General features: G+C 38.0%; 1 protein-coding gene across 2 annotated transcripts in view; it reads left to right on the top strand.

Moving 5' to 3' along the window:
- Positions 1-486: 486 nt before the first annotated feature.
- Positions 487-13,962, top strand: part of LOC126255239 (probable peptidyl-tRNA hydrolase 2) — a 65,728-nt gene continuing 52,252 nt past the window's right edge. Inside the window, exons 1-2 of one of the 2 annotated variants that reach the window (XR_007546460.1) lie at positions 487-1,024; positions 10,500-10,673. Coding sequence is in view for 1 of the 2 variants with exons in the window: in XM_049955378.1 (XP_049811335.1) it covers positions 944-1,024; positions 10,500-10,673 (255 nt within the window). In the remaining variant the exon portion in view is untranslated. The remainder of the gene's footprint in view (positions 1,025-10,499; positions 10,674-13,962) is intronic. The other variant, XM_049955378.1, reaches the window with a different exon arrangement.

The following is a 13,962-nucleotide window of genomic DNA, read 5'->3' as shown; positions in this document are numbered from 1 at the left end:
TTTTGCCATTTCTCTGTTTGCAGAATGGTCAACTGCTCGTAATTTCTCTATTAAAGAGTTATAAGCAGTTGACTTCATATCTTCATTGCTCTTAATTGTCCACAAACATGTGTGCCTCCTATACCTTTCAATAAATTCAGCAATGAACTCTCTAGTCTACTGGCGTGTTTCTGCCATTTTAAAATTCACTGTGCACATACAGTAGAGACACACTCGACTGAACCAACAAGATGACTCAAACACGTTTCGCGCCCCGGTATCGAGGCTATCGTCTGTTTATAATCTACGATTTGTGTGTACAGATGTGGTTGGTGGCCACAGAGTTGAGCAGTTTTATTCAAACCTCCATTTCCAGGTTCTGCGCACGTCTGGTATCTGTGCGAATCTCCAGTCCACTTGCGACGATCTGTCGTCCAGATGTTTCGTGCAGAGACATTTGCATACATAGATCGTTGCATTTGGACAGGCCTTTACTTAAACTACGTTTATTTTCACTACGCACTCTTTAATCTCTATGGGACTATTACATCAATACCGTTAGAGTACAGTGTACAGATTCTCAAGTAAAGTGAATACTCAAAGGGACGTTCGTTTTCATGCGCTAGCCAAGCGGTCTGTGCGCAGTCTGAGAAGGGATTTTGTTTTCATTTTGTTAAAGGCTGAAACGGAAATTCGTTCTCAAACTCATAATAATGTCAAATAAAAACTAAGTTTAGAAACGACAGTAGTTTTGTTTTTACTAATCGCATGTACGAAAGTATCTCTGAGTGTTTTATTTACAATAATGTCTTTGAAAGAACTGGCAGTGGGGAAATTGGCAGAGTTTTGAATCTGTTGTTTGTGGTCTCTAACTTCCTGGTAATTTGAAGAATATCGTAATATTGAATAATCTGCAGTAAGTGAAATTTGTACGCGTTTTTGTGTCGTATAACACCTGGTATCAATGGATGGTGAGTGGAAACCAAATGAAGAGAGCTTGCAACAACTGTTGGAAATGGGAATATCGAAGGAAGATGCGGAAGAAGTATGTGCAGCAGTATTTTTTTGTTGAATGTTTTCTATAAACTTTCGCTTCTCTTAGTAACACTTTCAGTTAGCATTATTCTCGATTTTTTTAATGCTGTGCTGATAAAAAAAAGAACCATTGTTGGCATTCCCAGGCCGCGCATTTAGCTACGCCTCCTTTTATGACAATTTGTTCCTGTCGAATTTAATAAACGACGAATTGATATCTAGCTCTGCATATTTATCATCAGTAAAAGTATTCAGAATTATTTAATTATATTTATATGCCGTACTATGCACCGTTCAGTATTTTCAGTAATATTTTCATTGCAGTTGTCAAATTTGTATCTACTATTCGTAGAATTCATGTGCGTAGTGTTAGAAAAACGGCATTGTTCGCCATAACATGGACGTGACCTGAGTTCTAAAGTATCGAAACTAAAGATTATGTGGAGCCAGTTTCGTGACTTAAGATATTGTTCCATTGTGTACTGTTCTCCCACATTTTGCGTTTTAATCATTTTCATGTACTCAAAACTGAGTCTTGTTTTCTGTCAGTATGGTGCTAGCTTACATTTTGTACTTTTGTTTACATGTCGTAAGAATAAGAGTAAAATATTTTTTGTGCTTGGGTTACGTTAAACCTCAACCCTTTGCTAATACCAGGTTTAAAGTAATAGAAACTATTAGTGGTTGTAGGAGCAGAAGTTGTTGTGGTGGTTGTGGTCTTATTGATTACAGATTCACTTTTACCAGGGTATGCTAACAACATATTTCATTTTATACAGACATTTACATACAGTTCTACTTTATCATGAAGGAGACTTGTTATCGACCATAAGCTTGTAGAAAAGCCATCCAGAATTTGATTGATTCCGTTTAGGGAAACTAAGTGAAACACCACTCAGGACGGCTGCATGAGGATTATAGCTTCAAACCTTTTTATTATAAGACCAGCATCTTAGGTGGCATGCAGACCATGCTGACTGTTGGCTTCAGTTTTGTTTACAGCAGATTGCCAGTAGTTTCCTGGAAACTTTTGATAACTTTGATGTAAAATTTTGCAACACAGGAAAAATTATAGGTAGGCTCCTACTGTGGTTGTTTTGTGAAATAATAGGTGTGTTTTATTGTTATTTACTTGTTACAATTTTTTCCACAGACCCATACTCACTGTTGTCTCAGTAATTCATCACTGCACAAAAAATGTTACTCATCAGATATTTTTAACTGCTTATAAATAAGTGTATTTAGAAATTTTTTATTGCCCTTTGGTAATTTATAGTACAGTTTTAATCCATGGTAGAGAATGGCACATTAGATTTTCTGCTTCTTCTTTCTTGGTACACACCATTCAATCCAGATTTAGGTGAGTGTTTATGGGCAGAGCTGTTGATGCAGTAGATTCCAAGGCTTTTTATATGTGTAATTAGTTGATTGATGTAGGTCTGCTGGTAGGTGTTTTTAGTTGAAATCACCTATAAAAAGGCATTGAACAGATCTTTAAACCGTGCTTGACTACAATTTTTGATTATTGTTCTTGTAGCCCTTTTCCAGGACTGAAATGTCTGTTCATATATTGTACTACTGCTCCTTTTACTGCCTTGTAGACAGCAGTGGGAACAGCCGAAGACATAATCTGTGAGTGATGTTTACGTTTTACCAGAAATAATTCCACAGATAATAATTGAGTATGCTTGCGAATAGAATGTAACTTACAGGTGCTGACCATTAGGCACTGAAGATACGGCTATGGAACGTAACATAGTGCTGACATTCTATCTGGAGAAAAGATAGAAGCTCCAGTCTTTTATAGTGCTCTATGCATTGACAATTACCTCACTTTTGTTAAATAATAAGAAAGCTCTTCTCTTTGCTGTGTATAAGGGAAATTTTATGTCTCACGGTATGGTAACATTGCAGGTTAAGCAATCCCAAACACCAAGTTGTTTTGGAGGGAAAATAAATCGTGAGGTGATTGATGATGATCTGACAGCTACTGGTTTTTACAAAGTCGACCTTATTCAATACATAATTTCTAACAGTTACAAGTTAAATTTACTGATAATAATATATCTGAGTAGCCCATGATACTGTAGTAAGTGAAGTGACTCATTGTAAATAAGATCAGTCCTAGCTGCTAATTGTAAGAAGGCCTGTAAAAGACTGGTACATCATTTTCTATGATGATCTGGGCTTTGACACCTCCTGTGCAATGGTTTTGTTATTACACTGAGTTTAAGACATAAATGACAAAGAAAAAAAAAATCTGCTGGACAGTGTATAACGAACAATAAATAAAATGAAAAGACAAAACCAGTTTTCTAATGGAAGACAAGGCATTCAGTTTTAAGTAAGAGAATGACACAGAACTTTACAATTTCCCATGAAAAGGCCATTTAACAACATCTTCATAACTAATTTGCAAAAATAGAATATGATTTGACAGAAGGGAAGAAAAACCATTTTGAAAATATCAAATGATCTGTGTTGAGCTTTAAATTCTGGTGCATGGGCATTCACCCACACACTCGTCTAAGAATATATTACAATTTTTTTCCTGTCTTGGGTAACTGAACAAGAAATCCATTGACCTATGATATTTTCCATTGAAAAGTAGTGAACTTTGAGTTAAATCTATCCTATACAAAAAGTCCTTAGAGTCGGTACCAAGTTCTCCTTATGGTACTGTTAGATTCATAGTTTAATTTCAAATGTCAATTATTTACAAATTAATTCTGAAAACCATATCGCAAAGCAATTATTATTAATGAGTGCAACACATAGTGAAAATGAAAGCATTTTTGTGCAACCCATATTGTAGTGATGCCATAAATAAGTAACAGTGAAACTGATATTTTGTGCAATGATTGTGGCAAAATGTATATCTTAAGAGGGAGGCAATATTAATTGCTCTAATTCTTCACTACCCAGCTGTAATTTAATAAAGTGTGCACTGGTGGTGTGTCCTGTCAGCACCAGTTCCTGTGTTTCTGTTCTAACAATCCCTAGAACTGATTAATATATACTTATATGTGCCCGTGTGTTATCTGCTTGGATGTGATGTTTTCTCCTTACTGTATACCTGGAAATACGGAAGCGTCCGATCCCGCCCGTCTGCTTTGACCCATGCCGTCACAAATATGGCGGAAACAACCATAAACCACGATTCCAATATGGCACAGATAAAGTCGGTACATACATGCTATGAGGACGAAAATACATCGAAAAACAAACACATACACTTTCCACAGAAAGTCTAATGACACTAACGGGACAAGCATGAGTAATGGGGTGTTTTTGGGTGGAGGCAAACTAAATATAAACAAATTTAGACACCCACCGCACACAAAACCACACTAAATGATGAAAAAAAAACATCACAGAACTCCCCAAATACCACTAAATACAATATCATCTGGAATCGGACACTTCCCTTGGCCTATATAGCTCAAAAACATCTCCCGATACCAATATCAACATACACAGCCACATATTGGGATGGAACACTTCCCTTGACCTGTGCAACGTTAATTTTATCCGTCATATCCATTCCTGAACAAATACAACAACCGATTAATTTTACTAAAATTACCACACGATGTACAGCGAACAACACTAAATTAACCTTAACACAAAATCGTTAATTCACTTAAACGAATTCCACTACAAACACAGCCGAAACTCGAACAATTCTGGATAATGAGCAAAAGCAAACTGAGCCCATTACACCACACAAACAAAAACCCTGAACATACCACCAGAGAGCACAACAAACCACAACACGACGACATCTACAAACACGCCACACTCACAAACCAAACTCCGCGCCGTCATGACTTCACACACGACAACACCGTTACGTCACGGGTCAAACCCGACGCATGGGATCGGACGCTTCTGTCGATCCGTGTACCTTGGTTGTTTGATTAACTCAGTAAGGAGTGCACTTATGTAACACCTCCAAAAAAAAAAAAAAATTGAATGGTCTTTTATGTAAGTGTGAAGTGTCACTGATGAAAGAAAACTGGAGAGAAAGATTGTCCATATTCAACTACGGGTCGACAGAAGCGTCCGATCCCACGCGTCGGCTTTGACCCGTGACGTAAGGGTGTTGTCGTGTGTGACGTCATGACGGCGCGGAGTTTGGTTTGAGTGTGGCTGTCTCCAGTTCTGTTTTATTTTATTTACTTTTCTGATCTGTTCGTTCTATCTCGTGAGGATTTTTTTTTTTAATTTAAAAACACTTATTACTTATTTTAATTATCTGTTTCCTCCAATTTCTGTTTTAGTTTATTATATTTATCTTTCTGATCTGCTCGTTCTAGCCCGTGAGTTTTTTTTTTTTTTTTAAAAAAAAGACAAAAAACACTAATCAGCTACTGAAGCATCTTTATCTTCAATGGGTTGCAGGGGTTACGACCCCTGGGGAGGTGGGTGGGTATTCATGCATGGCTGTCTTCACTTACACGTTGTAGCTACGCAAGGCGTCTAAATTTGTTTATATTTTGTTTGCCCCCCCACCCAAAACACCCCATTTCCCGCGCTTGTCCTGTTAGTGTTATTAGGCTTCTTGTGGAAAGTGTGTGTGTTTTTGTTTCCGCCATATTTGTGACGTCATGGGTCAAAGCAGACGGGCGGGATCGGACGCTTCCGTATTTCCTTCAAATACCAATGGCTGGAAGACTTACTGTGTCTTACAAATTGATAAATGAGCCTTATAATGGGATACCTGTTTTGAAACAACATTTGAAAAAGAGCAAACCTAAGGGACTATCCAGTTACTGCACAACTCCAGTAATGGTCTTTTCCTAAGAGTGCATACACATTATGACAGTAGTTCTGCACACAGAATGTCAAAATAATGTGTGTGTATTGTGCAAAAACCAATAAAGCATTTATACTTCCATTCAGTTTTGTTGGCTATATGTACATGGTGTTAAAGAATTTTTCGTAAATATTTAAATGCATAAAAATTGGTTTGAGCACCATAGTGCTTTACTAGGTAAGGTCCTATTGGAGATGGTATCAGCATGCTGGGACCAACTCAGAACTGAAACCTAATCCTTGAGATTTTTAGTCGGACACTTAGCCATAGAGCCACACCTGTGCAGTTATGTTAATAAATTTGGCTTACAAATGTCATTAAAACATAGGAAAAATTTCTGATGATTGGGCATTAAAGCTACTTAAAATTTACAAATCAAGGTCTGATTCCTAAAGATTAATCTGAAACATCTGAATAGATATCATTGCTTTGTATCTGAATCAGACAAGGCTCCAGTTTCAAGCTGATAGATTGCATTAATGCAAACATTTAGAAACCTTTTGCCGAAGGATTATAGCATCCACAAAAGCAATTACCTTGGTGGAAGGAAAGCTAAAGGTGAATGGTCCCTGTTACTGAATTATACATACTACCCTCATACTTCTCCCTCCTCACTAACTGAAAAGCAGCATACTTTCAACGCCCAAAACCTGCTTCTAACAAAACTGGAGTGTCTCATACCGATCTTGTCAGACAGTTGACCAGTTGTATCCATTTCACCTTAGTGGATATGATGCATTAAGGAGCTCTGCCTCCATATATCCCAGTGGTAAAGTGGTTCAGATCCTCATTTTACTGGAAATATGTCTTCAGTACTCAGGGAAAGGCAGTCACTTTGGCAGTGCTAACAAGACTTTTACCAGTACTTTTAATTGTACTATTCTATGCTTAAAGTAACTGCTTAATTGACGTGTGCCCACAAGAAAAATCATTTGACCTTTTCTTAGTTTGGGGCACCATGTCACATTTAGCTGTGATCTTAAGTCTGCATGAATACTTAGCAAGTCAAAATTGATTCTAAATAGGTCATTTAACTATCACTGAGCCAAGCTTGTGAAATGCATTGATCATATTATGAATCCATTCCAAGCAGTATTAGTACAAGCACAGTTATTTTGTGGATTTAGTGCATATTTAATTTGACTAGTGTTCACTGTATATCTCCTCCTTCCCCTCCTTCCCCTCTGTCTCCCTCTGCCCGTCTGCCTCTGTGCCGCTTGGGGTGCCAGAGGTGATAAAACTCGACTATACTGGATGTATCATTACTAGTTGCAAAATTGACATTGGTGAAAGTATGCGGTAATAGAAGCCAAAACGTTCCACTAAACAAATAATTGTTTATGTATGTTGGGAGACACCACTGCCTCGGATATCAATATTGCCCTTGTTAGTATAAAAGCACTTGAAATGTAAACTTTTCAATTAAGGCCTTATCCAGTTGCATTCAAGTGTCTCCTAAAGCCTACCTTAACAATAAATAAAATGCTATTTCAGCACATATATTTTACTATTTAGGTTTGATGTGTTGTCCTCACATAAATATGTTAATAGCATATTTCTCTTTTGTGTTGCGTACCAAAAAAATTGACTATCTTTACCCATTTTCAACTACTCCCAGGGAAGTTTTTTTTTTTTTTTTTAATTTGATTACATGCTGGTAAGGTTTCATCATGTGAAACAACTTACACATTAAACTGTGTCTTATGTTTAATACATAAGTAGAAGATAAGATTATCTATTTTGTATTTCTGTCCCTATTTTTTTAACTAAATTGGAATAATTTGCTAATTATGTAATTCTATTATCAGACTAATAGAATAAGAGAAATTTTATATTATCATTTTTATTGAAGCTAGGGCAATGCAGTAGGTCTAGTTCTTTCTGCTTACAGTCAAAGCTTTATAAAGATTACGGGAATGAAAAGGAGATGAACTGTTTCTTCTTGTAATATTTAACACTGAAATAATAATTAGAAGTTTATATCTGTTACAGAGGAATTACTTTGCAGCACTTAATTTAAAAGAACAGGCAATCTGTTTTCATGGTCACTAGATTTATATTTCTTTTTAAGGTCTTATCAAGAGCTCAGAGATAAGCAACTCTTGTCTGGGGAAGGTGGGGGGATGCCAAATGATACATCATTTGTGTGGAAATGTTAGACTTACAGGAAGCTATTGACAATGTTGACTGGAGTACACTCCTTGAAATCCTGAAGGTAGCAGGGATAAAACACAGGCACCAAAAGGTTATTTACAACTTGCACAGAAACCAAATGGCAGTTATAAGAGTCAGTGGGCATGAAAGGAAAGCAGTGGTTGAGAAGGGAGTGAGACAGGGTTGAAGCATTTCCCTGATATCATTCAATCCGTACATTGAGCAAGCAGTAAAGGAACCAAAGAAAAATAATCTGGGGAAGGCATTAAAGTTCAGGTAGAAGAAATAAAGCTCTTCAGATTTCCTGATGACATAGTAATCCTGACAAAGACAGCAAAGGGCTTGGAAGATCAGTTAAAAGTAATTGATAGTGTCTTGAAAGGAGGACATTAACAAAAGCAAAACAAGGGTAAAAGAACATAGTCAAAATGAATCAGGTGATGCTGAGGAATTTTTATTAACAAAAGAGACACTACCAAATTGAATCAGGTGATGCTGATAATATTTTATTAAGTAAAGAGACACTACAAGTTGTAGATGAGTTTGCTATTTGGGCAGCAAAGTAACTGATTGTGGTTGAAGTACAGAGGATGTGAAAAGTGAACTGGCAATGAAAGAAAGTTTTCAGAAGAAGAGAAATTTATTAATGGGGAATTTACACTGAAGTAACAAGTCATGGGATAGCAATATGCACAAATGCAGATGGCAGTAGTATCAAATACACAAGGTATAAAAGGATAGTGCATTGGTGGAGCTGTCATTTGTACTTCAATGGTTCATGTGAAAAGGCTTCCGAAGTGATTATGGTCGCACAACGGGAATTACCAGACTTCGAATGCCGAACGGTAGTTGAAGATAAATGCATGGGACATTCCATTTTGGAAATCCTTGGGGAATTCAGGAATCCAAGAGCCGCAGCATCAAGAGTGTGCCGAGAATACAATTTCAAGCATTACCTCTCACCATGGACAGTGCAGGGTGGCGACGTATGTTTAGCGACCAAGAGCAGCGGCCTGTGGGTAGTTGTCAGTGCTAACAAACAAGCCTGAAATAACCACAGAAATCAATGTTGAACATACAACAAATGTATCTGTTGGGACATTGCGGCAAAATTTGGCGTTAATGGGCTACGGCAGGAAACGACCAACGAGAGTGTGCAGTGCTTCTCCTGGGCTTGTGACCATATCGGTTGGACCCTAGACGACTGGAAAACTTTGGCCTGGTTAGATGAATTGTGATTTTAGTTGGTAAGAACTGATTGCAGGGTTTGAGTATGATGCAGACCCCATGAAGCAGTGTACCCATACTGTCAACCAGATACTGTGCAAGCTGTTGGTTACTCCCTAATGATGTTGGCTTTGTTTACATGGTATTGGCTGGGTCTTCTTGTCCAACTGAACCGATCATTGACTGGAAATGGTTATTTTCGGCTTCTTGGAGACCATTTGGAGCCATTCATGGACTTCACATCCACAAACAATGATGATTGAATTTTTATGGACGGCAATGCACCATGTAACCGGGCCATAGTTGTTTGCAGTTGGTTAGAACAACTTTCTGGACAATTTGAATGAATGATTTGGCTATCCAGGTCACCTTACATGAATCCCATCAAACATTTATTGGACATAAATTAGAGATTAGTTTGTGCACAAAATCCTGCACCGACAACACTTACGCAGTTATGCACTACTGTAGAGGCAGTATGGTTCAATATTTCTGTAAGGGCTTCCAGTGATGTGTTAAACCCATTCCATGTCGAGTTGCTGCACTACACTGGCCAAAAGGTGGTCTGACACAATATTAGGATGTATCCCATGACTTTTGTCACCTCATCGTATATTTAAGTGTTGGGAAGACTTTTCTGAAGGTATTTGTGTGAAGTGTAGCCTTATATGGAATGCAACACGGATGGTAAACAGTTGAGACAAGAAGAGAATAGAAGCTTTTGAAGTGTGGTGCTACAGAAGAAAGCTGAAGATTAGATTGGTAGATCACATAACTAATGGGTAGGTATTGAGTAGAATTTGGGAGAAAAAAGAAAAAAATTCTGGCATAACTTGATTAACGGAAAGGTTCAGTTGATAAGGCTTGCACAGGATAGAGTAGTGTGAAGAGCTGCTTCAAACCAGTTGTCGGACTGAAGACAACAACATCAGCATTAACAACAACAGGCCCTAATGATGCCTGCTTATGTTTGAGTGTAGTTTAATTGATAGCTCTTTCTTATTTTCCTGGGTGAAAATCTAGTGTTGATTTAATGGCTGAATAACTCGTTTTAATGTTCTTCATTTCTCTTTCGAAAATGCGCATTTTGAATCGTTTCAGAAACTGATATTCAATGAGATGGGTCTGTAACCCATTTTAAGAAAATTTGAAAAGGGTTGTCTGTTACCATAGAAAATAAATAAGTATGTGAGGATAATCTTAGGTCTTACTAAAATATAAAGTGATTGTCATTGTTTAATATTAGCATTTTTTCTAAAATAATGTGTTAACTATGTTAATGCAGGCACTGAGGAACACTGGAAACTCATCAGTCGTTTTTGCTGCTGATTATGCATTTGCAAAGCAAGATAAGATTGACCCATTTCTGTCTAGAGTATACCATATATCAGAAGGCTGTAAAATGGTATTTGTTGTAAACACTGATCTTGGCATGAGCATAGGGAAAACTGCGGCACAGGTATGTGGCTCACATTACGTGTTTCATTTGTGTGTGTGTGTGTGTGTGTGTGTGTGTGTTTATCCCAACTTTTGCTGAGAATACAATCATTTTAAAACTTATTTATGTAAAATTGAAGCACTTGCCAAATGAGTGTGTTGTTTGGGATTGGGCAACAGATTTCGGGGAGAAAGGGAAATAGTCAGTTGGTGTTAAGTGAGAGGGAGTCTTGAACTGACTGTGTTGATAAAATTCCATTATTACAAAAGCTAAGGATTGGAATTTGCACTGAATGATGAACACAGTGAGTGTTTTAAAACTTGTGACTTCGACCTAGTATACATTTGCACTAAATGAGTTGTATCCACTAAAGACCAAGACATTACATAGAGACACTGACTAACTAGCACTGTTCCTTCAATTAAAAGAACCTGTCTGTACTAACAGAATCTGCACCCACAACACAGCACACAGATGTCCTCAGCTACCCAGCTAGAACTCCATCTACTGTTCTGTGCTACTGCAGATAACTGTGCTCAGTCCTGCTCACCAAAAACTTCATCTGTTTCTGCCAGTACTGCTATCTCTTCACTTCCACTAGGACCTGCCTGTCTTATCTATCCTCTACTCCATTCTGCTGTAACTGCTGTGACTCTTCCTTTGGAGCATCCAAGTTTTAATCAACTTCCCCATTGCTACCACCAGTCCCTGACTTGGCATAATGTTGAAGGTTCTTAGCCATCTCATTGGCTCTGATTATGCATTCTTTTTTAGAAGCTGCTTGGAGGGAGGGAGGGGTCTGATGTAAATTTGTCATGCTGTAGGCTCTTAATGATGTATGTGTGTCCCTTCCAGAGACTCTCCTCTTTATCCCTCTCTTACTCCCACTCTGAAATGATATTCATGGCTTACAGCATTATTTCATAAGTGCAGCTGGCATTCTCTATGCCACCACTGACAGAAAAAGATTTTCTTCTACATGACTTGAAGCATCTGACATTCCACGTAAGCCTGTTGTGATCTGGTGCTCAATATGGCCTGCATGCTTTGCCTGCCTTGTAACTTTTCCCTTGATGTGCTGTTGAAGTTTCCCTGTTATTAACTGTTAAGACTTGGGTGTCATTTCTGTGGATACAAGACATATCCCCTGCCAATGTAATTGACATTACTCCTCAGAGTAGCATCAATTAAAACCTTTATTCATCCTTACAATGTTTCTTTTACAGTAAGATCTTGCATACATAGTCAGTTATATTCTAATTCCTCGTGTATTCTTTTAGAATAAGCAATTTTCATTTTATTTTCATTTACAATAACAGAATATAAGTTCTCCTTTCCTATGTTTGTCATATGTTTCTGACATGTACCTTGTCTTCTTGCTCATTTGGAATTCTTTTCTTATATTACTATTTCCGAGGAGTACTAGTAAGAGGTCTTCATATCATTGGATTTTCCGCACATTGATTTACAAGATCTGTTCAAAAAATTCTGGAACATTCATAATTTCGCACCAGTGGTGTGTTGGAGTGAAATGTGGTTGGCATCCTTGTGCATGCCTGTGTTTAATGTGTAACTGCCGGAAGTTTCATTGTTGTATGTTGGTTATTGTTCAATGCTGTATTCAGTAGAACATCATATTGCACAGTTTGCGAGTTTTGAGATAGCAGAGTTAGAGAGGCAACGTATCTGCATTAAATTTTGTGTGAAACTCGAAAAACCTTTACGGAGACATACCAAATGGTGCGGAAGCCTTTGGTGATGAGAGTTTAAGCCATACTCAGTGTTATGAATGTTTCACACAATTTAAAAATGGCCAGACAGAAGTTAGATGCCCCTCGTTCAGGATGCCCTTTGACATCTACCGATAACGCTAATGTCAGGAGCATCAACAAATTGTGCATGCCAATTGAAGACTGACTGTCCAAGAGATTGCAGAAGACTGTAACATTTCAGTTGGATCATGTAATAAAATCTTGACACAGCATCTTGGAATGCATCATGTTGCCGCCGGCTTCATCCAACAGCTCGAGTCAAGATCAGAAATACATCTGCCTCGCAATCTCTGAGGAGCTTTTGCATATCACAACTGAGAACGAAATGTTCCTTACGAGAATTGTAACTGGTGATGAGGTGTGGGTCTATCGTTATGGTGTTGAGACCAAAGTTCAGTCTTCACAGCGGGTCGGTAAAGGTTCTCGAAGACCAAAAAAAGCTTGTCAGGTCAGGTCAGGTCAAATATCAAAGCCATGCTGATAGTTTCCTTCGACTTGGAGTATTAGTTCATTAAGTATTCTTGCCACAGTGGCTAACTGTTAGTCAGTGGTACTATCGGAACATGTTCCGATGCGTGTGAGAAGAAACGGCCTGAAATGTGGCGAGACAATTCGTGGGTCTTGCATCACGATAACATACCTGCACATTAGTGACTATTGCACAAAAAGAGAAATCACCATGCTGCCTCATCCTCCCTACTCTCCAGATCTGATCCCTTTGGACTTATCTTTATTTTTAAAGTTGAAAACTCCGTTGAAGAATGAAGATTTGCAACGATAGACAAAATAAAAGGAAATTCACAGATGGCGCTTCATGCGATCCAGATCCAGCAAGAGGCATCCAAAGACTGCTTCCAGAAGTGGAAACGGCTTTGGGAGCCATATATCAATTGTGGAGGAGAGTATTTCAGAAGAGACCACAATAAGTAAAATATAGTGTAAAAAATTTGTGGACGAAGTTCCAGAATTTTTTTAATAGACCTCATATGATAGCTGTTCTTAAAAATATTTTACCGCAACAATTGTCATCAAAGTGATTCCATGTAAGTCGAAAACATTCTATACAACATTTACAGTGTCTGCTGTGACAGGTTAATATAACGAGTATAATTAAGGTTACGATCACAACTGTAGTGACAGAATAGTATATCAGATACTTCGTGTGTCATTCTTTCGTGCTGTTCATTACTCATATGATGTAAATCATTTAGATGTTTTCCAGCAATTCGTAATTGATTTAGCTGTGTGACCACATGATCTGAAGGTAACTCTAATTTTAGCAAAGAAATGTTTGTTTTCCTTATTCAACAACCAAGCTCCAATTATATTTGTGGTGTTACATCGTTTTTAGTTGTGTTGATGCACATTGTTCGGTTTGTCTGTATGAAGGCTCTTGTACCATTTCCCCCCTGCGGGTTCGGGGGTTAGAATAGGCCCGCGGTATTCCTGCCTGTCGTAAGAGGCGACTAAAAGGAGTCTCAACTGTTTCGGCCTTATGTGCAGGTCCCCTCTCGGGTTTGACCTCCATCTTTCTAAAT

This window comes from Schistocerca nitens, chromosome 1 (genome assembly GCF_023898315.1).
Source record: "Schistocerca nitens isolate TAMUIC-IGC-003100 chromosome 1, iqSchNite1.1, whole genome shotgun sequence".
Classification (NCBI taxonomy): domain Eukaryota; kingdom Metazoa; phylum Arthropoda; class Insecta; order Orthoptera; family Acrididae; genus Schistocerca; species Schistocerca nitens.
Note: the sequence above shows the minus strand (reverse complement) of the source record. Positions and strands in the feature narration are given on the sequence as shown.